Source organism: Clarias gariepinus, chromosome 21, assembly GCF_024256425.1.
Source record: "Clarias gariepinus isolate MV-2021 ecotype Netherlands chromosome 21, CGAR_prim_01v2, whole genome shotgun sequence".
Lineage (NCBI taxonomy): Eukaryota > Metazoa > Chordata > Actinopteri > Siluriformes > Clariidae > Clarias > Clarias gariepinus.
The window spans coordinates 18,318,962-18,343,894 of NC_071120.1; the positions used below are offsets into that span (position 1 = coordinate 18,318,962).

General features: G+C 37.0%; 3 protein-coding genes across 4 annotated transcripts; 1 reads left to right on the forward strand and 2 right to left on the reverse strand.

Annotated features, from left to right (window-relative positions):
• Positions 1-153: 153 nt before the first annotated feature.
• Positions 154-10,851, reverse strand: si:dkey-245n4.2 (uncharacterized). The gene is made up of 5 exons (XM_053481456.1): positions 10,630-10,851; positions 7,425-7,886; positions 6,939-7,055; positions 2,313-2,403; positions 154-2,103 (listed from the first exon to the last, which is right to left on the reverse strand). The coding sequence occupies exons 1-5, from the start codon at positions 10,685-10,687 to the stop codon at positions 1,896-1,898; spliced, it is 936 nt and encodes a 311-aa protein (XP_053337431.1). The 5' UTR covers positions 10,688-10,851; the 3' UTR covers positions 154-1,895.
• A 2,430-nt stretch (positions 10,852-13,281) lies between these two features.
• LOC128509842 (uncharacterized protein C2orf81 homolog) lies at positions 13,282-15,873 on the reverse strand. Its single transcript, XM_053481698.1, has 4 exons — positions 15,789-15,873; positions 14,661-14,902; positions 14,166-14,360; positions 13,282-13,901 (listed from the first exon to the last, which is right to left on the reverse strand). Exons 2-4 carry the CDS (start codon positions 14,895-14,897, stop codon positions 13,665-13,667), a joined length of 669 nt encoding a protein of 222 aa, XP_053337673.1. The 5' UTR covers positions 14,898-14,902; positions 15,789-15,873; the 3' UTR covers positions 13,282-13,664.
• A 234-nt stretch (positions 15,874-16,107) lies between these two features.
• On the forward strand, positions 16,108-23,964 carry wdr54 (WD repeat domain 54). 2 transcript variants are annotated; one of them, XM_053480532.1, is made up of 10 exons: positions 16,108-16,161; positions 18,460-18,733; positions 19,509-19,571; positions 19,657-19,723; positions 19,809-19,865; positions 19,957-20,084; positions 21,117-21,217; positions 21,624-21,786; positions 21,880-21,954; positions 23,403-23,964. In XM_053480532.1, exons 2-10 carry the CDS (start codon positions 18,500-18,502, stop codon positions 23,532-23,534), a joined length of 1,020 nt encoding a protein of 339 aa, XP_053336507.1. In that variant the 5' UTR covers positions 16,108-16,161; positions 18,460-18,499; the 3' UTR covers positions 23,535-23,964. The 2 variants fall into 2 exon arrangements, with proteins under 2 accessions (XP_053336507.1, XP_053336506.1); XM_053480531.1 differs by lacking the exon at positions 16,108-16,161 and adding an exon at positions 16,218-16,236.
• Positions 23,965-24,933: the final 969 nt, after the last annotated feature.

Here is a 24,933-nt window from a genome sequence, read left to right on the forward strand (position 1 = left end):
ACAAACCACATCTGCACAACTTTTGTTCTGTATTAGTGCAACTTTATTCACTGCAAAGCTCTGATACACATAGATACTTGCAAAGATTAAGTCAGGATTAAATATTATAAAAAAAAAAAAAAAGACAAACTATGATTTTGTGCAGTCTTATCTTTTATCTTAGTCTTATTAATAAGCCCTAGAGGGTCAAAACTGTTAGCTATGTTTCCCTTAGGTCTTGAAAAAAAAATCTAAACAAACTAGATAAAATTTGATTTAAAAAATACTACAAAATATAAGTCTATAAATAAATTTAGGTTATGTTCACTGAAAATAAGATTCTTTTTAAAGGGTCTGAATTATGTCCAAATACCGAGTGAAGAAGGTGGTGTGCATAAATCTTAACCAACATTCTAAAAACAAAAACATTCAGAAATACAGTTTTTCCGTTTATAGAACACTTAAACTCAATACTGATACCGGGTAGGTATCAACTTTTCCAACTAGTCAGATTCAACTCTTGTGCATACAGAGCAAATGAAACACACAAAAAAAAAATCCAAATAAAAATAAACTATAACTTCGCAATTGGACACCAAGAAGTCATGCAGTTGGATGAAAAAGTTCTGTATTTATAAAGATCAGTACAATAAAGGAGGAATTAGGCTTTAAAAAGAGACATAATAGACTGATTTGTTTTTGAAAGATAAGTTTTAAAGACACAAGCAAGAACATGTTCAATACAGTAAATTTAATGTAGAGAAAAATAACACGCTGACACATAGGCTTAGTATTAATATTTACTACATTCTGAAATATAAGAGCCAGTGGTTTTAGCTTGGATCAGTTTCTCACACTAACACAAAAGGTCTGCATGTTAACTCCCTAACAGAGTGGCTACACCTAGTCTAATTTATAATTGAGACAAAAGCGCTGCAGCATGGCAGGTTGGAACTGGTGCAGATTTGTACGCCTGAAGAAGTAAAACTCTTTGCATTAACCCTAACTAGAATCACTTGTTTAGTAATTTATGCTTCGGTGCGTGTTCGGACTTGTACACAGCTGATCAGGCAAAACAAATCCCTCATGCACACAAGCTGTTTTTTTTTTCTCTTCAGGAATTCGTTTCTGTTTACGTTTCCTAGCACTGCTTAATCATGTAGCATCTCATCCCTTGATCTACAGTGGTTGTCAAATGTAAAAAAAATTCTCTATTTAAAAATCAAGTTATTAAGAATAATTTGTTATTTCTTGCCATGAGATTGCTATACAACAGTCAATATTTAGTATAAAGTCCTTTAATCTTCAAGTCAAAAAGACTTTTGCACCACTCTGGTGTGACTTGTTTAATCCCTGTTTGCTTAATTGCTTCCGCAAATTATGTACAGAAATTTGGCACAGAAGTTTGCTGCTTACTTAAGAATTTCATTGTTTTAGCCATTTTTGTGCAGAGGTGGATGCCATGGAAACTCCCTAACATAACAGTATCATAACAAAATTGTTTTTTCCTGAAACCTTTTTTAATTATGCTGTAGAGTAACGTCTTCTGTTGTGAACTGCAAAACTCTTTCCCACACAATAAAAAACACATCTAAACACTGGTCACAGACCCATTTATGCATTTTCACCCTAACACCAACTGATTACGCTTTTAACATTTTGAAATGGAAGATGAGAGATAAATGTTTTTCTAATTGAGAAGATCAGTCATTATGATTGTTTTTACAATTTCTGTGGGCAGCAGTCATGCATTATGCAACCTAATAATACTATGCATGAAGGAACATCAATAGCTGTACATTCTTAAGAGCTGCACAATGCATTAGTGTGAAAAGCAGAAAAAATGGTTCATATAACAGCTTTTGGAGTATAGCAGCATTCACGGTGCAAAAAGCCTCCATGCCTTGGGTGGCACCTTAGGAGGTTTGGTAGGTGTCAAATAGTGGAGTAACAGTGCCGTCCTTCCATTCAATCAGGATCTCTCCACGCTGAATGGACGGAGAACGAGGTGGTTTCATGGGATGTTTGGTGAGGGGAGCTTTTTCACTGGACACCGGTGAGCCGGGCTGACTGGCTTCATTATTGGATGTGTATGACTTAAGAACCACAACAGTTTTCCTCCGGCTGTCACACAAATAAAAAAATTAGAAGGACTGACTAGAATAACAGGAATGCCCTGTATAGTTTCAAACGTGATATTCCGCACATTGTGCGAATAAAGTATTGCGTAATGGCTGCCATGCGCAAGAACTAGATGATAAAATAATCATCAACACGTCAGTCACACAATATGTGGAACATTAATCATCGTCTAACCAAGGAAATAACCCCACCTATTTTGATAGATGTTAAGAAAGAGGATGACCATCCCAGTGATGAGGGCAAGGGAGCTCAGGACCAGCATGGTCACCTTCCATTCCATTCCTTTAAAAGACACATACACATAGGTGTTTAGGTTGTTATAATTTGTCATTTGTAGGCAATATATTCTCATGCTGTAGTAACTTGAGAGTTACACAATGAGGGTAAGCTTTCTTAATTTATGGTACCGACACTGGAACTGTTTTTCTTAGCATACTATAATCACGTACCTGTGAATATAACTGCAAAGTGAACTTCATTTCTTTGCATATCCCAGCTTAGGAAGCGTGGGTTGGAGCGGTCACCAATTATAAGGCACCCCTAGAGCAGAGTTAAGGGCCTTCTTTAGGCTCAACAGTGGCAGCCTGATAGAGCTGGGAGTGGGATCCCGATCAGTAAATCAGAGCCTTAACATACTGTACTTGCGCCTATTATAAGGAGCTGTCCTCACAGATATTATTAAAATGTGATTTAAACAAATTTTAAACAAGTTTGTGTTTTTCCTTATGTCATATTTAAACGTAACGATCGTTAGGTGAACATCATCATGCTGCCAAATTTGGCTCCTTGAGCAAGACCATCAGTTGCTTCCAGCATCAAATTTAAGTCACTTCAGGTAAACAACAGCCAAATGAGTAAATGCAAGTGAAACATGCTTAACCAATAGCAAACAGTTTTCCGGGTAGATCTGTTTTCATAAGGCAAGACATGGTTTCCTCTATGTAATTAGAATAATCAGTTTCAGTGGAACTGTCATACATTAGTAAGATAAGAAGATTGATGAATGGTACAGTAAGTCATGCTTCTACCCAAAATACATAATATAATTTTTAATATCAAAATTGTGATCTTTTTTTCTCTCAGTCTTCTTTTTTGAAACAATCCTGGCAATTTCGTAGTTTGTTTGCAAATCCTAAGTTTCAAAGACACAGGGCTTGTAAGGTCAATATAAAGATCCTATTAAATGGTCACATTGATTTAGTTCTGTATAGTACTGTGCAGTACTGTGTAAAAGTCTTGAGCCACCCCTCGTTTCTTAACATTAAATTAAATTGTGTAGATTAAATTAAATACTTGGGAACAAATGCTTTACTGTGACAAGCTTAAAAATGCATATTTAAAAGTCTAATTTAAAGTCAAATTTAAATTTGCACCTGTTTCTCACTGGTTCATGCCGTAAGCTAGTTTCGGTGATTCATCGGGCACTGTGTAATTTAACAGACAAAAAATTCCCTTGAAACTGTTCGGGTACATGAAAACGAGAGCCAAAAACTTGCCAAAATGTGTGTCAATAACAAAGTCCTTCAGGAAGCTTTATTCCTCAAAACTACAAAAAATACAAGGACGTTTGCATTCTGCTGCCCCCATGTGAGCATCAATAGAACTGTTGTCACGTACCAGTTTCATTCTCCCAGTTTATAATCTCAAGCACTGCTACAAAACAGGACAATGTATACATGAATTTATTAAAGTGCCCCAATTATGCTATTTTAAAGGTTGCTAATATTGCTTAATGAGTCTCTTAAAACAGGTCTACATGTATGCAAGGTCAAAAAACACTTTAGTTTTTTCTAAAAATAGATTTAATATTACCCCATTTCTAAATGATTCGTAAACGACTCGTGTAAAGCAGTTCGAAGATTCAGTCTGTCTAAACCCCTCTTGATTTATGAGCTCTCACTGCTGTGATTGGTCAGATGGCGCGGTGATTTATGATTGGTCTACCGCTACAGCGTGTGTCGGAAAATGAAACGCCCATGATCATAACTGAACAACGACTTTGGAGACCAGTCAATACATAGTAAAGATGGCGTCGATTTTACCGTGTAACGACCAGCTAATTTTATATTAACTGTGGCTACAAAAATCGAGAGGTCTTTTATCTTTGTGTCGGTGTTGCGTTAAAAGGCCCGTGAGCAAAAAGGACAAACACAAACAAGTAGATAAAGCAAACGTGTATTATACAAAACTAAATAAAGTAAATGAAAAAGGTGCACCACAACCAAACAAAGATATAAACAATATTTACAAACTATATAAAATAAACGGTATCTGCATGTGTGCGAGTGAGTGGAAAATGTCCGAAGTCCGTGTTGATTGTATGTGTATTAGAGGAGTATAGTTCGGTCTTAACAGGGTTAATGAAGTCTGAGAGGCCGATGACGGGGAATATGTCCAGTCAAAGATAATAATCCGGTTAAAAAATTTTCGAAAAGAAAATGATCCACAACAATCTCTCCTTCTCTCGTCCAAACGCCAGCGCTAGTCCACCATTACTACTCATGCATTTTGTATGTGTGTGTGTGTGTGTGTGTGTGTGATGCGCAAAGTGCACATGCTCCGTTCCCTTACTCTTCACGTGTATGCGAAGTGCGCATGCTCCGTGCCCTTACTCTTCGCCATTTTTTCCCTCTGGGCTTGCCGTAGATAGGCATGCGCACTTCGCGAGTGTCAGAGTTTAGTTTTGGTGAATGATGGAGAATAAACAGTTAAAAAGGATTTCGTTTGCTCTCGTTTTTTTTTTTTTTTTTATATTACAAAGTGTTTTAGCGAACCTGGCATAAATACTCGGTCACATTAACAAGAGTGTGGTAACGTTAATTGTAAGATGGCGAGCAAGTTGTTCGTGACGTAGAACGTGGGCGGGCACGTTGTTCGCGACGCAGAACGTGGGCGGACATTATGCAAATATGTTACGGAGTGACACGGATCCGTAACAGACTAAATGTAAATTCGTTTGGGCAGATGTAAGCCGATTCTTTTTTTAAATAGACAAAAACTCCATTTATCGTGCACTGTCAGCGTCACAGATAGTGCAGATAGTTTATGTTCACATACAGCTACATAACACACCGCATGGAAGAAAATATTTGAAAAAGCATAATAGTGGCACTTTAAAGCTTGCATGCATATGCATATAACCATCAGTAACAGGTTACGATCAACAAAGATAAATGATACATAATAATTAAATAATGCTAAAATCTCGCAAATGTATTTATCATAAGAAGTTTAAAAACAATTGAATGTACCCTGCTTGTGTGATGAAAAAAAAAACCAATCTCTTTCATTGCAAGATCTTTCTGAAGAATACACAGTTTCACTGTCTGACATGGCCTAAACTTGAAGGATTTTCATAATCACCTTCCCACCCACAGAAACACTGGGAAAATGCCAGCATGTCAGAATAGTATGAATTCTGGCCCTGACAGTGCATCAATCTTAGTACATACATCACTCAAATTCTTGGCTGGTCTTAATTAGAGATGTGCACAAACTTGTGCTGTTATACAGCACACAGCAATTATTTTTTGTTAATCATCCGGCCCATGACATTTTTAAAGAGTTTTGATTTTTTATTTTCAATTTTGGAGTTTATATCACAACATATTTACTGTTAAATCAAACCATATTACATATTACAAAAACAATATTAAAGAAAACATGGGATTTAAACTACATAGTATTTTTAATCTACAGTATTTAAACTATCTTTTTATCTGGAATATATTTTATATCTTGTTTTTGGCAGACCAGTATTTAACCAGAATACCACATCCCTTTTATACTGTACAGTACTGTATATATTATACTGTATATAAGAGGTTTATTATTCAGTGTTGTACAGTCAGGACACAGGACTAAGAATTTACTGATAGCACTAAATTATTTATATTTCTAAATTTATTACTGATTTCAGATTGGACTGTGGCATTCTTTAGTTTGGGAATGACTAATCTATTTCAAACCACCACAACCAGGAAGTTACTAAGGATCCTCGAAATGTATCAGCGTTGTGTTCCGCACATTTCTCACAAATAGGAAAAAAGCTCCCTCTGGCACAGTATTTGCATTGTGTGAGTCCCCTGCTCAAATACATACCTCTAGTCTCTAGTCTAGCAAGCTTTCAAAAAAAAAAAAAAAAAAAAAAAAAGCTGAATTGACTGTAGAAGCAACTGAGGGCTGAGAGTGTGGGTGAGTCTGTGGCTGTGGGTGACAATTAGCAACCCTGAACCTAGCTAGTTTGCAAGTCTAGCCTTCAAATAATGATATTAGCTAAGCAGTATTACAGAACAATGAAAACCTTTAAATATGTTATCCCCTTTTTATTTCTCATCCTTAATACTCTTTTTGACTCCCAAACTTTACTTTGTTTTTCATGCTAGCATAAAAACACCTGCTAAGTAAAAATGCTAGCTATGATAGAACGGTATCAGAACAACCAGTGCATCACAGCCTGTACTGCAAGGAGTTTAGCAGGCAAAGAGCTCAATGTTGTTGATCTGGCCTCTAAATTCCCCAGATCTCAATCTAATCATTCAACCAGGAGATGTGCTGGACAAACAAGTCTGATCCTTGAAGGCCCCACCTTGCAACTTCTAGCACTTAAAGGATCTTCTGCTAACATCCTGGTGCCAAATCCAACAAGACGTCTTATAGAGTTATGCCTCGAGGCATCAGAGTTGTTTTGATAGAACCTTAAATCTAGGTGGTTTTAATGTTAATGTTTTTAATATATGTTTATAAGTTTCTATGATACTATCCGATGTCACAAATGGTAAAATATGATTTAAGATTCACCTAACCATTATACTCACCGTACACAAATATACCAGGTTCCCCCAAATCAGTGCTACTGTTTGAGTGAGAAAATGCAGTGGTAAAGTGTAAAGGCTCTGTAGGTTTTGGAGCATCCAATTCCAGATTTACTTGAGCTAAAAAAAAAAAGACACATAACAGAATTGAGTATATCTCCAGTATCTAAAGTATCCTTTAAAAAGGTTATGAATACATTTTAGGTTGTTACATTAGCAAAATTTGGTCAAGGCATCACAAAAATGGGTGTTAAAATAATTATGGTAAAACCACCAATGTTTCATGTAATGTAGTGAACAGAAAGCAAAATCATTACAATGCACATGATGTTAGAACCTACTGATGATCTCTAATAGGTAAGAAATTGAACTTGTAGTAGAAGAAATGGATAAAATTTTATGCATCTGTTAGGTGGACTGATGGCTTGGGGTAATGTCCAAAATTACCACATAAATAAGGGCGATGGCACTTGAAGAAAAAATTCTTACGCTGCCACAGGCGAATTTTAGCAATAATTTTTGGTTCCATCTTCTCAGGCTTTTTCTGTGGTTCCTCACACACCATTCGCTCATTCAGTGTCTTCCACTTGGTACTTTTCCCTCGCTCCGTGGAAAGGAAGATATCAGAGGAGTCATGGCGCACACTCAAATGGAAGCCCTTTCCATACAATGTGAGATGGCCCTTTTTTGAGCAACTCCAGACCTGAGTCTCATTATCTTCGGCTCTGCATTCTAACAGACCCACTGTTCCCTGATCTTGGATCTTGTGAGCTCTCAAGCATTTTCCTGTGTTTGGGTTTCTCAAGGAGCGTGTCATAGGGTTCCACTGCCATTCTTGAAAGGCAGAACCTGGTTTACACTCGTCCAAAGTCAATTTTCCGTTGCCTTCTACATCCTGAACTTGCACACACTTTCCCAAAAGCTCGTTCCTCAGGTTCAGAGCTGCTACTTCTAAAAGAGGAAGACAGCATAAGGCTTAGAACTAAATCAAGCAGTTTCAAAAGAAATACTGAAAGTCTGCCACTTGGCTACTTGATGCAAATTATGGCAAAAAATGTAATACATCTTTATCTTATCCATCCATCAAGGAACCTCTGTAGTCCACGAACAGGGACCCCAGAGCGGGCAATCAATCTATTACAATGGTGTAAATCGGCGATCTTCTAAACAAAGTGGACAGTTTTACAGCTTCACCCTGAGTTGGGAAAGGGAACCACCGAGTCACACTTTGACACTCTCATTGACCCCAGGACACGGGATGTCCCGTGTTTTACTTCATAGCTGAACGAACGAAGCGGCATTTGGCAAGAAACATTATCTTGGACAATCTTTAATGCGTGCCAATAGGGTAAAACTTATATACATACATTTATTTAGCATGTTTTATTCCTGTGTTTATGTTTGATTATTCTGCATAACTTAAAAGGTTTAATCAGCATTTATAAACACTTCTTATTAGATAAGGGTATGAATGAGTGTGAAAGATATGCGACGTGTGATATCAATCGAAAGCTTGTTTTATTCAAAGAACACTTGTGGACATGAAAATGTAGTAGCTTGAACAGAGCTCATGAAAAATTACTTTATAAAAGGTAATAAAAAACTCCAACCGGATGAGCCCCACGTGACAGCCGAAACAGCAGTATAATGTATGCACAAAAGGGGGAACCACGTAAGGCGTGGCTAAGCCCGCAACCACATCAGATTGGACAATCACCCGTGGGACAGACCGATAGTAAAGGGTTAAAACCCCAGGGTCCGAGCACATCATGATGTCATCTAAATTTATTTTAATCTAAGGGTTAAATATCATCCAACGGCTGAAAGTCACCTACAGTAGGGGTGACAGGTCGAAGCAAGCTCATTCATTGCTCTTCCACCGTCGACTTTCGCCCTGTGTCTGACTGGCAAGCGAACAGCTCTTCAAGACCTTCAAGAACCTTCGTGCCAGAGCTCCAAAGCAATGGCAGTAACCAAGCAACCAACACATTACCAAAGGGCTTTTCAGAGAGACGTCATCCCAGCATCAGAGCGCTAGCCAATCAGCAACACCATGATTCCCTACCACTGAAAGTAAATAACCGAGGAAGACCGCAACGCAAGTAAACAAACAAAGCTTCATACCTTGCTGAAATTGGTTCTCGCTTCGTAACTAAACCGTAAGATTAAACCCAAGGCTCTGTTTTTGTGACTTTCTCAGGTCTAATACACAATACTAGAAAACTCCATTTAACTTTCACCCTTGAACTGTTGGTGTGCCCAGATCTTAAGTTACCTTGATCATAATTGCTAAAAACTAGATTTTGTTATCATCGGTGGCCATGTGATAAGCAGGACTGGTGAGATACACTGAATTGTACTAAACGGTGGATGGGTAGTCGATAAAGTGTACATTGTAAATTTTTATTCATTTTGATAAAGTTAACCCGAATCCTTTAAGATTCGATTCACGTCAGAACCAGAGCTGAAACCCTACATCCAACTAGGGACCGTGGAGGCCAATGGTGACCATTATATTTATTCCCTTCTTGTACGACCATGGTAGGACCTCCAGTCAACATTTACACACACATTTAAACAATACACTACCTAGAGGAAACCCACCAAGCACGGCGAGAACATACAAACTTCATGCACACAGAAGCAACACGGGAATCGGACACAGGACCTGGAGGTGCAAGGCGACAGTGCTAACCACGAAGATACTGTGCCGGCGTACATCTTTATATTCTACCATTAATATTTAAGTGGATAATTGCATAAAAAAAAAGGTATAGATGTAGTTTGATTTAAGTGCTGTGTTTTTTTCGATTTAAGTGCTGTGTGGTGTGCTCAGGAACTAACATGAGGGGATGAATGGGATGTTTTGATTAATAGTGCAGTGCTAATATACAGTCTTTTTATACTGGATTATTTTTTAATACAGTGACACTGGTACAGTATGCTGGTGGTGGCATGGTAATGGTAATGGTTCTAGCCTACTTTTCAGAAGTTTTTGAGTTTACATCCCAGCACACTAATCTGCCACTGTTGGGCCCTTGAGTAAGGTTTTAAACCTCACTGCTCCAAAGGTACTACACTGTTTTGTGGCTCCAGGTTACAGTACATGCACTCTCACTTACTCAATCATCTATACTGCTTCATCCTTTATACAGGGTCGCAGAGGGCCTGGAGATTATCGCAGGGACAAGGCGGGGTACACCCTGGACGGGGGGCCAAGCCATCAGGCAATTTGGGAACGGCAATTAGCCTAATGCATGTCTTTGGACTGTGGGAGGAAACCGGATTACCCAGAGGAAACCCACCAAGCACAGAGGGAACATGCAAACTCCATTTAACTTTCCATGCATGAGGCAGGAATCGAACCCGGACCATGGAGGTGCAAGTGCTAACCACTACGCCATCATGCTGCAAAAGAAGGAAATATATAACTGTACCGAAATCACGAAATCCACACATGGAATATCCTCACCTCAACCTCCAGTGTTGGCTGATCATCTCTCAGACAAGGTCAATACAGAATAACATGACTGATTACAGCACAGGTTCCCATTTAAGTGTATTCCATGACCTCAAACACAGCCATTTCAGTCACTCTAGACTTTTTAATAAATGTATTAAATAAGTGATGTCCAGCACCAGGGTTGGGTTGCAGCAAGCATTCAACACATTCAACTCATCACGTACAGTATACCTTGAAGGAAAACTGTGGTGAGCGTCAAAGAGCAGATCCTGATCCAGGGTCCATCCATAACAGCGCTGATTATAAGTCCAAGTCCGGAACACAGGGCTTTCCGAGGTCTTAATATACTCTAGTGTTGTTCAGCAGCAAACTTATCTGCTCTGTTTTAAAGAGACTGAACAGCGTTTTCCAGAGGAGGAGAAAGATAAGAGATTTATGGCTGGTCACAGCAGAAGCGCAGGACTCGGTAGAGAATACTAATTAACAAGACATAATAGGCGGCGATAAACTACATCTCTATGTGTGAGAAAAGAATCTCTCCGCACTAAAAAAAAAAAAAAAAAAAGGATTTGTTTAATAAAACAGACTTTTTACCACCATAAGGAGTTTAAACGGACAAGTAGAGTCTCAATTCATATATTTCAACTACCTTAAGTGTAATACATGCATGCTACTGTTGTAATTAGAACTGTAATAATACTCCTATATAAAATCTAAATAGAACATAACGGAACGCTTTTAAAACAGGTTAAAAATATATAGACAACAGCGCCCCTACAGGCCACAGCTACTACTACAATTCCAACAACAACTACAGTAATAGAAAGTAGAGTAAAAGTTGCATGTTAAACCAGATAACCAGAAATTCAGCTCAGATTATCTTCAGGCAACTCTCAGAAGACTTACGACAGGGAATACCTTGGACAGGGTGCCAATCCATCGCAGGGCACACACACATACAAACACACACAAACACACACATTAATAAACCTAATCTGTTGGACTGTGGGAGGAAACTGAAGTACCAAGCACGGGCAGAACATGCAAATATATCAAACGAGAATTAATATACTGCACCAAAAAATTAAGGGAACACTTAGTCCTGGTTTGACTTGAACCTTACATACACATATGAGGGGCGTTAAAGTCAAACCGGGACTAAGTGTTCCCTTAATTTTTTTTGAGCAGTATGTGTGTGTATGTATATATACACTTTGGATTTGATAAAAATATTTCTATTATAGACAATTATAGACTTATTAATAAATATGTCAAGGCATAATATCCCATACAAGAGAGTGGAACCATTAGTCCATAACCATAATTTCCTTTTCATATATATATATATATATATATATATATATATATATAGAATTTTTATCATATTTTATATATTTTTTTAAATATATATTTCATATATTTAACATATATGTATATATTAAATATATGAAAAAATATATATATTAAATATTAGTCTTTAATATTTGAAATAATATACAAAAACGTGTATAAGTTTTCAGTAGACTAATATTTAATATGTAATTTTTTGAAAAATATATATTTCATATATTTCATATATTCAATAATTATATACAAATAACATATTTTTGATATTCAATATTGATATTCAATAAATATATACAATGAATATATATTTTTTAAAATATATATTAAATATTAGTCTTTAATAATTGAAATAAAATACAAAAAAATTGTATAAGTTTTCAGCAGACTAATATTTAATATATAATTTTTTTGAAAATATATATTTCATATATTCAATATTGAATATATAAAAAATAAATTTTAAAAAACAAGTCATGTGACTAATGTTTCCACCCTTTTGTATGGGATATGATGCCTTGACATATTTATTAATAAGTCTATAATTGTCTATAATAGAAATATTTTTATCAAATCCAAAGTTAAAAATCTAGCAAAATGCTCTGACTTTGACACTAGATTTTTATTTATATTTTCATGTAACATTTTCTGGAAAATAAATTGTGCCAAAATTTCCTGGCCTGTGATCCTGTAATATAAACAGTATACAAGATGAATGAATGAATGAGTGAATGAATTTTCTGAAAAATATTCTATAACTTAATAACTTCCTCTTACAACCTGATTAAGCACAAACCATTGTGTAGGCATCATATTAATACTGTGTTCCTTGTCTTTTTCAGGTCATATAAGTATATCATAAGTGGGCAATATAGATGTATAATAAATATACAGTATATGATCAACAATTCTATTATTTCTACGTCATTTTTTGATGCTGGAAGTAATTCTTTACTTCTATACTACCTTGACTTGCAAAACTCTGGTTCTGGTTTAAAATCTGTGTAAATGCCTTTAAATAAAAATGCTTGCTGTAATGCAGTGATGCAAACGCTGACCTTCTATTACTGGAATGTTAAATGGGAAAGGCTGTGACCTTCTCATGTTGTGGTGCCAATAAGTCAGAACATTTTACTAGGGAATTTTTTTTTTATTACATTTCAAGTGTTATTTAGTTGTACTAATGTAGTAACTTAATGTTGTACTATCTAATATTAGTAAGTAATTTATCAAATTGCCAAATAATGTTATTCATACACCAGTGCCAATAATAAAAAAAGAATTGTGAACCATTTGAGTGAATGTACAAAGCTGGTTTTGTGCTACTGAAAAGAATGAACCTCTTGTAGTTGACCTCCTACGTGATTCTAACAGTTTGAATCAGGCCTTTGAAAGGAAAGTGTTGCAAAATATGTTTGCAGAGGCTTTCACAAAATTTGTGTTTAACAGTAACACATATTTAATTGTTTTAGGTGCATTACGTGTGTACTTATGTATATTAATATTTATTGTGATATAATATGATGTGATATGCTTTTAAATAATATGAAAAGATTGGCTTCACTGTGTTTCTTACAGTATGTACACTTTATGAGAATTAATTAATTACGATGAATTAATTATTTACGATTAAATAAAGAATCATTAATTAAGAGAAAAAGAAAGAAAGAAATTGTTGTCTGTGCATAAGTATAAAATAATTGTTATTTCGGGAGTCACATGATAAGAATTTAAGGTGAACTCACTCTCTCTTTGGACCCTGAAATAAAGAATGTTTTTTTTTTTTTGTATTTTCAGTTCCTCTGTGAAACTAATTGGCATCTAGCTTTGTTCCTTAATAGGTCAGGATGTGCTGAGGCACTCAGTAATAATCTTGTTGACCTTTGGCGGAAAACCTCTAGCTTTTCTTCACACAATAAGTCCTAATATCGCAATCTATTCTGTGTTTCTGGAGGTTTTAGTTTGTTTGGTGAAGGTGTCTCTGGTGGATGTGGTTTTCTTTGCAATTCTTTCTTTGCACGAAATGCAGGGATTACTCTCATGGCCCTGCCGTTTCGTCTTGGTTTCCTTGGGGGAGATTCTGTTTTGCTTATTGACTGGGCCTCCTGTATTTTCTGTGGAACTTCAACTTCAGTTTTCTTTGAGTCGATCATAACCTCCTGTTTGAATAATAAGATTGAGCACACATTACTGTAAATATGTGTCTAATACTATATACTGTATATACAAAGGTGAAATAAAAAATTTGAATTTTAAAAGTTCATCTATTTCAGTCTCACATATTAGTTTTACTTTTCAAGTTGCATTACTAAAATAAATATTGCACGATATTCTATTTTTTCGAGTTTCACCTGTATATATAATGATTTATCATATATCAGTTTTGGCTGATAAAAAATCTTTAGGATTTTTTATACAATTACCTGTAATTGATTTGAGATTTTGATAACCGGCACACAGCCTTCAGCCCAGGAATCTGGAACTGAAGGTGCGGGTGCTGTGTCTTCCTGTAGCAGTGATATTGTTTCTACATCATCACCTTCATCATGCATAAGGTACTGCCACTTTGCCAGCTGGAGTATTGTATTCTCTGCCCAGGCCACAGTGAATGGCATTATCTATACAGAGTAAAAAAAATAACATACACATACATACAGACATATAAAAGCAACACATCATATCTTACAATATTTCATCAGTGTTTCATGTAAGACTAGTTGTGACTAGTTGTGTCTTTAAACCTCAAAGTTTATAAATCATGAAACTAACCAAATATTGGATTGGATGGCTTTATGATCAATGGCATTAATTTTTTTTTCTATTTATGTTGTCCTAAAGAAGTTAGGGAAAAAACATGGTCTTAGTATAGAGGATAAGTGAGTGGGTGTAAGTAAACTTCCACCCTTAAGATTTCTTACCTGTTTCTTAAGATACACTTCATAACATTTCTCTGTCACGTGGGTCATGAGTTCATCAAGGATATCCGACACAATTTCCTCTTCTTCTTCCTGAGCTATCATATTCAGAAACTCAGACTTGGAAAGACAGCCTGGGTCCACATTTTCTACCACGTCCTCAGCTTGTGCAGGATGTGGAGGCTGGGCTGATGTGATATGACCTTTTTCTGCTCGAGTCTTGCTGGGGTTGCGTGACATGGTTCCTAAATAGTTTTAATACAAATATTGGTAATCTGTACGAAGAATCCACTTTTGTGCATACAGTATATTTCTCTTTTAAATATTATATTGTATTGTATTGTTTTGTATTGTATTCTTGCATACAAATAATTTCCTCCCACATACAAATAGTCTCCTTTTGCATACATATACTGTACTCACCGGCCACTTTATAAGTTACACCTTTCTACTATAGGGTTGCCGCCCTTTTGCCTTCAGAATTGCCTTAATTCTTCATGGCATATATTCAACAAGATGCTGTCAACATTCCTTATAGATTTTGGTCCATATTGCCATGATAGCCTCACACAGTTGCTGAGGATTTGTTATCTACACATAGATAATGCAAATCTCCTGTTCCACCACAACTTAAACGTGCTTTTTGTCTTTTTTTATATCATTCTCGGTAAACCCTAGAGATGGTTGTGTGTGAAAATCTTTGCAGATCAGCAATTACAGAAACACTCAGACCACCTCGGCTGACAGCAACAACCATATCATATTCACAGTCACTTAAATCACATTTCTTCCCCATTTTGATGCTTGAGTCAGACTTCAGCAGATCATCTTGACCACGTCTTAATGCCTAAACGGATTAAGATGCTGCCTGTTGCTGATTACATATCTGTCTTAGCAAGGAGTTGAACAGTGTACCTAATAACGTGGCCGGTGAGAGAGACATTTTAATTTATTCATCTGTTATTCATATTGTGGCTTATTACTGCTCATTATTTCAGTGTGTACTGTAGATAGAGCTACTGTAATTATTAAAACAGCACTTATTCAACTATAAAAAAATAAATCATGAATAGTGAATTAGACAGTATATTTATATACAGTAGCTGTAATGAAGCGACACTGCTGGCTTACCCTGACAAGGTAAGTTGACCTTCTTCCTCTTTTTCTTCTAACTTTGCTGATCTCCAACCTTCACCTGGCAGCGTTTTATTAAAACTTTAAAAAAAAAAAAAATTAATTAAGTGGAATGTTTACACTCTGCAGACATAGTCAGACACTGGTTGCTAGGCAACGTGTTTCGTCGCAGCCCACGCAGACCACTCCCTTGTCCTAAAAACAACCACGTGCACTACGTAGGGTGTAGATTACGCTACTTTCTGCACGTTAGGACTCTGTCTACGTAGGGTGTAAAAGAGCCGTTTGGAAGACACGTACAGCACGCGAGCTACGTTTTGCACACGACACGCTCCGTCACTATGGCTGCGGAAGACGCGCAGTGCTAGTGGTATAGTATGAAGCGGTCTTATCTGTTAGCTCAGTGCTGTGAGAAATCTGCGGTCGCGTTTGATTCATTCACAATGTTTGTGGTATTATTTTAGTAATAATGGTGAACCGAGCTAAGTGTTCACACATCGTGCAACATGTTTATACGGAATGCTCTCTCAGGCTAATTGTAGCAAGCTAGCATTTAGCTTTTTTCTTTTTGGTCTTAAAACATAAAGTAGAAACCTGGCCAGCTAACTGTCTCGATTATTGTCTTAATAACAGATGTGCTTTCATTGCTTTGACTCTGAGTCAAAGTTTTCAGTGAATCCAAGTACTGTATGCAGATTATCTAAAATAAGTCTGATGAAATATACAGTAGAAATCTGATTTCAGATATTATTTTCTTTTCCTGGTCTTTGTCTTCCTCTATTTTGAGTTTGGGTATTGTGTCCTTCCATGTGCCACCCAGCACACCGGGTGATGGATCCTCCCCATCCTGCAGATATATCTGTTGTTACTGTCACAGGTACTTAAGGGGTTGGATTGCCATTCACGCACTACTGGCAACGACCCTGGAGAAGCAAGGCGACAGTGCTAACCAATAAGCTGCAGCTGTGTTGCTCTATAGGTCATATAAATACATAAAAACAGGGATGTTCATGTCCAGTTCTGGACGGCCACAGTTTGGGGATTATTTTTCTGCTAAACACAGCTGACCAGCCTAATCTGTTAACAACCAGGTTTAGAGGGTTTATTAAAACTAAAAAAAAAAAAACTGCCCACACTGTCAACACTGTGTTGGATGTTACCCATTCAGGACTGGACCTGAACACATTTGGCACAAAGTTTATAAGTTATAGGGATTCATAACAAAGGATAAATACTAGTCCATGCAAATGATATAGCTGCTTTAGATAAAAGCTAAATGAAAAAGATAAACAATCATCTAGATACAAAGTAACAGCCTGTTGCTATTAACAGTGCCTGATATGAAAATAAAACTTATTGATGTTTATATGATGTATGAGGATGAGTAAAAAATTATCCACACTCATATTAAAACTTCCACAATGTCTTATCGTTCAAGCACTTTTCCTTAAAGGCTATTGTCTCCCCAGTCTCTGCTGTGCAGGTGATATCTGCAAACAAAACTTGGAAGGTTCCTTAAAAAACATTATGACTAATGATGAGACACAGATTCATCACCACAAGTCTGAGAGTAATTGGCAGAGTATGAAACAGAACGAGAAAAAGTTCAAAATTTAACCATCAGCTGGAAAATTGATGCTTACAGATTTTTTGAGATTCTCAAGGGCCAGTATTGGAACATTATCAGGAAAAAGGTTTAACAAATCAACAATGTTCATTACAGTGAGATGCTTATTGAAGAGCCGAAGCCTAAACTTTGGATTGCACGCAGAGGACTGTCATGCAAGGAAGTTGTGATCAAATTATGATATATTGTTTGGTTAATAGTTTCAGCACAATGGCACTGCCATGGATGTGTCTCCGTGTTGGGAATTTCAATGTATCCCAGCAATGTTGCATATATAAATCAGATCAGCATGGCTGTAATGCAGTTGTAGGCACAAGGGTTCTACAAATGCAGACCTTCCCCAAATAGGATTTATTTTAAACAGATTATGATTTGTTTTTCATCTAACAGGTTATTTTTCTCTGGAAACACGTTAAACTAAACAGAACTCCCAGTTCTTCAGCAATAGCCTTTCTATAGAGAACTCTCTGTTCTTCATGTTGAATTATGCAGTCTCCACAGGCAAAACACAGCGCTCAAACAAAGAGTAATCATTCAGAGTTATTAACAGATTAAATAATCAATATAATTGAGCCCACCTGTTTGACAAGAAACACCCTTCAATCACTGGTTCCAGTATTTTTGCTCACTTGAATAATGGCTGGGTCCAAACAAAAGATGTCATGGTCTTACCTACATGTAAATATCAGGGAATCAAAACTGACCTATTGTCTTCTATTTATCTTAAATCTTAAATGTATTCTTTGTATAGCAAAAACAAAATCATTCACCTTGGTGTTCCAATACTTTTGGAAAGGTCTAATTGATAATATTACAGTTACAGTACAGGGACTCTATGACTACCTATTTTGTGATGGAAAAGTTTAGACTTAATCACTAAGATTGTTTCTTAAAAACATGCTTAGATCTCTGAAAACAGACATTTTGCTCAAATCGGGGTCCTCTTCAAACCAATATAAACCACAACGCTGTAATAGAATCTATGATTCAATGCTGAAGCCTAATTTTCTGCTTCTTTTTTTTTGTTGCTCTTTTTCTCAGATAAAACTGTATAGGCCTGGTTTGATCTGTAAGATCTGAAATGGCTAAAATGTACCATCGGGAGAAAAGCATTCAGCTAAAGAGCAGTGCTTCAGCGCTCTACAACAACCTGAGTGTTTTGCGCTTGGCACCCCGTTCCCTCACCCATTTTGCAGTGGTGCACGCCAACGTAGTGAACCTAGTGAGTGCCTCATGGGATGGACTCAACTACTCACACAGACAGCTGCAGTCCAAAGAGGGCAATGTGGCCACCAGCTCCTCACTCATCATGCAGGTGATGCACACTTTTTATTATTTTTATAGGTTATTCGTGGTTTATAATCCCACCTCTGACAGCTCTTATGTTTAGTACACAGAGGGTGCACGGATGTGATGCTGTAGGGCCACGCTCACAATTTAGAGCTTTCCCTGCTTAAAACAACAGTTTAAGACCATGTTAAAGGAATAAGCCAGTGTTGTTGTTTTATCCTGATCCATATGTACTTCTCTGGATTATATGAGATTACCCAAAGCAACACATTTGATGCATTTCCATGTAATGAGAAAAGAACAGAAAACCTGTTCGCTTCAATCATACTCTGAAAGCCAAAGATATGATGGATTTTTTAATTATAAATAATTATGAAGAAATAATAATCCTGAAGGGAATTGGCATCTAATCTCAGTTGTTTGGGCAATTAATATACAATTCTGCAAAACATATTTTGTCATAATGTATCAAAACGCTTTTTTGTAGAAGACATCTTTGACCTTACTTTCAAGACACTAGAATCACTTTTAGCAGCTTATTGAAATCATTGGCATCAGGTCTGTGTTTAAAGCATTTCAAAATCCCATAAGAAAAAAAAATCACGGTTGGAGGTCTGAATTATGTTACTTGGTATAAGATGCCAAAAAGGAAGAAATGTGCACAGAGATCAAGCAGGCTGGACTTAGAAGCATGGTCTAGTTAAACCATTCACTTGATCAAGATTACATATGTAGGATCACTATATACTGTACAGTAAGTGTGCATAGCTTATTCAGACTTTTTGTTTTCCTCTGTACAGGCAGCTTGGTGCGTTCTTCCGTCTAGAGATCTTCTAGCTGTCGCTTCTCAGAAAGGGATTCAGGTTAGTCATGCAAATTAACATAACCACATTTATGATTTTAATATTACAGTGCCATCTGTAATCTAACGTTGTGTTTATCTAATAGATGTATGAGTCTGATGGATCCATTATGGTATACTGGCATGCACTGGACACACCAGAGACACCCACAGGTACAGTAATATCATATTCCACTCTGATAACAGCTTTTGTATTTTTCTGTATTACTCATACCATGTACTGTGTACTGTATATTAGCTAAGGCCATTTTTGCACGAGGGATCGCCGCTGTCAGAGACAAATACATCTGTGTAGGTAAGTGAGCCAGAGACTGATTTCTAATTGTAAGTATGCATTTAAATGCATAATGAATGTCATAAAATCTTTATTTTCTTGCCTTTGTTAGGGCTGTCGTCTGGGGCAGTGCTTCTGTTTGATGTACCCAGTAAAGGAAGCAATATCACTTTGTCTGAAGTACTGGAGGAACACACTGAAGCTGTCACAGACATGGCGTCCGAATGCTCAGGCAGTACGGTAAAGTGCTCACTCTTTATTAGCTGTTGTGGCTTGTGGAAGCTCCTAAGTAACAGGAAATAATGAACTGATTATACCGTGATAATAATCAAATGAATCTTTATTTAAGACAAAATCTTACTAGTCTATTTCACTGTAAACATTTTCATAATATGTAAATATTTAATGGTTACAAATTCACAATAGAATAGAATAAAAACTCTTTCTTTGCAAAAAGTCAGAGTTAGGCGGCACAGTGGTGTAGTGGTTAGCACTGTCGCCTTTCACTCGAAGTCTATTTACCATGACTTATTCATTCTGTAGATTGACATGAAGAACTAATATGCATAGTATGTAAAATCATATGTACAGTATATACACTCTGGCCAGATGTATCTTGAACCTCACTTGACCATCTCAGCCTTAAGCTTCTTCCTTAAACTGCTCCCACAAAGTTTAAAGCACATTTTATACAATTGTATGTCTACAGGTTTCCACTCTAACTTTGGTAAACAACGTCTTCATTAGGTTTCCTTTGACCATGACAGTGCCCCTGCGCACAAAGCAAAACTAGTGGAGACATGGTTTACCAAAGTTGGTTTGGAAAATCAACTTGAGTGGCCCTGGCACACCCCCCCTCAATGACCTCAATTGCAATGAAAACACATTTGGAATGACTGGGAACATCGATTAAACCCCTGGCTTTATCACCTGACATCTGGACCTGACCTAATTTATGTTATGCTGATGTAGCAGAATGGGCCAAAATCCACATAGCCATGCCTCAAAATCTAATGGAAAGCCTTCCCAGAAGTATAAAGGTTACGTTAACAACCAAAGGGTAAAGGTAAATCAATGTGGGTGTTAGGGTCAAGTGTCCACAAACGTTTAGCTCTGTAATTAATTCATTATGCAATTAAATTTGCTTTTTCAGAAGATTCATGTGATAGTAAATAATGTAAGCATAACATAACTTTGCAAGTTCTAAATGTTGGTTAAAGGAACAGACTATGTTCTTGATGATAGAAAATATGCCCTGAATACTTTTTTTAGGAGTACGTTGCAGATTTGGTGAGTGCCGACGACTCAGGCGTTCTGTGTGTATGGAAGTCTGGTGAGGATTTCCAGCTCCTCAACAAGATCCCTGGATTTGAGTAAGTTTATGGAAAAACATCTTTGTGTCAAAGTGTGAGGTACAGTAAGTGAACTAGGGAGTAGGATAGTAAGGTATATAAAGAGAAATATAATATCTGTGACTTGGATTGGGACTATGTTCCATGATAAAGACTGGCAGGTATAGGAGTGTTTTTTTTTATTATATTACTTGCATATTATTATATTACACCTTTAATTAGAGCTTGTGTAGAGAAATAACCTAATAGTCAGTATTGTTCATCATGCATTGTATTATATATTTTGCTGTAATTGCATTGTTCCACCAGTTGATGGGGCTAAAATAAAAAAATTAAACACAGTACGTTAATGAACTGACTATAAATCTATGAAATGAACTTGCTCGGGTTTTTTAACCCCACATTTGCGGGTGCCTCTTCCCACCAGTATGAGTTGTTCATCAGTGAAGCTATGGAAAGGCACAGTCATAGCTGCCTATGGCACGGGCCAAATCCGCCTCTACGAGGGTGTCACTGGAATACTGCATGCTGAGGTTAATGCCCATGCTCGCTGGATCTACTCCCTCGATATTGCTCCTTTCACTGGACTGGTGAGAGAAAACAGATCTCGCACATGGCAGTGTGTGTAAACCTTATTTGTACAGTAAACCATAATGTGTTTCTTGCCTTTGTTCAACTCTAAGCTGCTCTCAGCTGCTGAGGACTCCTTCGTTCGTGTGTGGCATTTAAACCCAGCTCCAGACAACAACAGTGTAGAGGTGAGAAATTGAACTAAACAAGAAATATATATGAATATAATATATTTTATGACCAGTTAAAGGCTAGATATTAATATTAAATGGGAAGGAGATACTGTATAAACACATGTAAGCCATTTTATTTATTCAAGGCCGATACATTCAGCCAATCACATGGCAAAATGCTCAAAAGCATCCATATACAGGTCAAGTTGACATAAAACATTAGAATATCAAGGAATATCAAACATCAAGGTTTCTTCCTATTGTCAAACTTAGGGAAGTTGTCCTTGCCACTGTCACACTCGGCTTGCTCATCATGGACAATCTGATAATTGTGATTTATACACATTTTCTCACACATTTCATACTCATTTTCCTAATTTTAGGTTAAGTCTACTGTATAAAGCTGTTTTGCGACAATGAACACTTATAAGCATAACATAAATAAGATTGAATTCAATTCAATTCAATTTGGCGGCACGGTGCACCTCCAGGGTCCGGATTTGATTCGCACCTCTCTGTGCATGGCTGATTAAGCTAACTGGCATTCCCAAATTGCTCGTAGTTTGTGAATAAGTGTACAGTATGTGTGTTCCCTGCGATGGGTTGGCACTGCATCCAGGGTGTACCCTTGCCTGGTGCCCTAAGTCTCCTGGGACAGGCTCCAGACCCCCTGCGACCCTGTATACAGGTTAAAGTGGTAAAGACAATAAGTGAGTGAGTGAATTGAATTGTACAGGGTTTTCAAACAATAGTGTGAACATTTGGAAAGCAGCAGTTCTGTAGCACATGTACAATACAGCAAATCTTAAAGTGTTTGAATTACAACAATAGAAGACCACCAAGATCAGGTGCCTGTCCTGTCACCCTGCAACAGGAATCTGACGCTACAGTCCCAATCTGGACTGTTAAAAATTGGGAACGGTGACCATGTGTTGTGCTCCCAATTTGCAAATCTTTTGTCCAGTGTTTAAATGTTTTAAGCTGCACCCACATCATTGGCTGATTTTAAATAACTGCATGAATGAGCAGGCATAATCATGTTCTTAATAAAGTGGCTGATGAATGTATATACTTAAATCAATGCTTATATGAAAGTAGAAACTGTAATAAATTATATAAACATGCATTTTTAGAATTTTGTATTTTTTGCCAAATTTGCTTAAACCAAGATAATATTAAATCTCGAATGCATACTGTGACACTACTTCGAGTTTTGTTCTATTTGTGATAATATAAAATTTATAGAATCAGAAATATTCAAATGCATTTTTTTAGTTAAAATTATGTAAAATTATAAAAAGGCACTTGATATCACATACATCATGCCTACATTTGGCTTTGTTATCTAATCTAGTCACATGAGTGGTGAAACAGCCTTAAGTTTCTCCTACAGCTTACTTTTACTAGCTACTATTTTGTTCTTGTCACTGTTTTTCCACATTTCTTTCCTCTGTCCCGTCTAGATCGAGCACCTTTACAACGAATGTGTGACCGACACTCAGATTTGCGGCGCCAAGTTCTGCGATGGTGACGGCTTTGCTTTCGCCGTCACTGGCTATGACCTAAGTGAGATCATCCGCTACACACAGGCATAAATGGCTCCCCCAGTAGAACTTTAGTAGTACAAAAGGCACAACGCTCAGCTGGTACAATTTAATTGTTCGTCTGTGAGTTCAAACAGATTACGGGAACAACGTGGCTAGCCAGACAGACTGTCTGTACTGCATGGTGAGCTGAACATCGGTTCTACACAGGCCTGTGAATGCCATTGCTTCGCTCTTAATGTGGTCATGTGGTCTAATTTAGTCTTATGTGAACTCATTTGAGTGTGACCTTGTTAAAAAGAGTAGCCAGACTAATGTAATGGCCATTTTTCAGGACACTATCACTGTAGTTCCTTTATGAAGAGGTTTGTGGCATGTCATGTCGAGTGCAAAAGTTTACATTCCCATTAGGACAAAATGGAAGATACAGAGAAATGTAAATGTTTAGTGTGTTGATTTTTGGGACATTAAAATATTAAAAGCAAAAGATGATTGATTGCATTCCTCTCTTTAATAATGTATGTCCATATGTGCACGCTGATCAGCCATAACTTTAACACCACCTCCAGGTAAATAACATTATATCAGTAAATTGGTGAAAGGATCATGAGCATCTATGGCTTATTTATGCTTATGGAGACCAAGCTAGCCGGACCTGGTCTGATCCCACAGGAAATTTAATCTAGCACAAATTGCTGGAAGAAATGAATGCTGGCTGGGATAGAAAGGTATCAGAACATCCTGTGTATGGGTCTTAGCAGGCAAAGAGATAAAAATTGTTGATCTGGCTACCAATTTCTCTAATCAAGCATCCATGGGACGTGCTGGCCGAACAAATCTGATCCATGGAGGCCCCAATCATGCTCTTAAAGGGTCTGATGCTAAGTGGTTTTAATGTTATGGCTGTGTGTGCGTGCACACAAAGTATATATGCACACTCACTCTCACAAACACACCAGCCATGTGTTAGCCATGTGTGTGTATGTGTGAGACAAAATAAGTGAGTGTGTACACGCACACACACACTATAAAATTTTAGTAAACTATAAAAGTATCAAAAATTATCTGCACTCTTTTATTAAAATTAACTTTAAGAAAAGACAAATGCATAATTTTGACATAATCCCCTTGCTTTTCAATACACTCTTTTCATCTGTCAACAAGTTTTCGTATTCGCTCATTAAATATATTTTAAGATGATCCATGAATGCACCGCTGTCTTCACTTCCGCATCAAAAGTGAACCTTCTTCCTTGTAGGGCTGCTTTCAGGAGACCAAACAGGTAAATGTTCGATGAAGCAAGATCAGAACTATAGGGAGGATGCTTTTACACATTAAAAAGGATGTTACTGCAGAGTGTTATCTGTGTTGGCTGAAGTGTGCAGACATGGATTGGCATCCAGCTCCTTCTTGATGGCTGACCCTCCTTGAACTTTTCTATCCATTCATA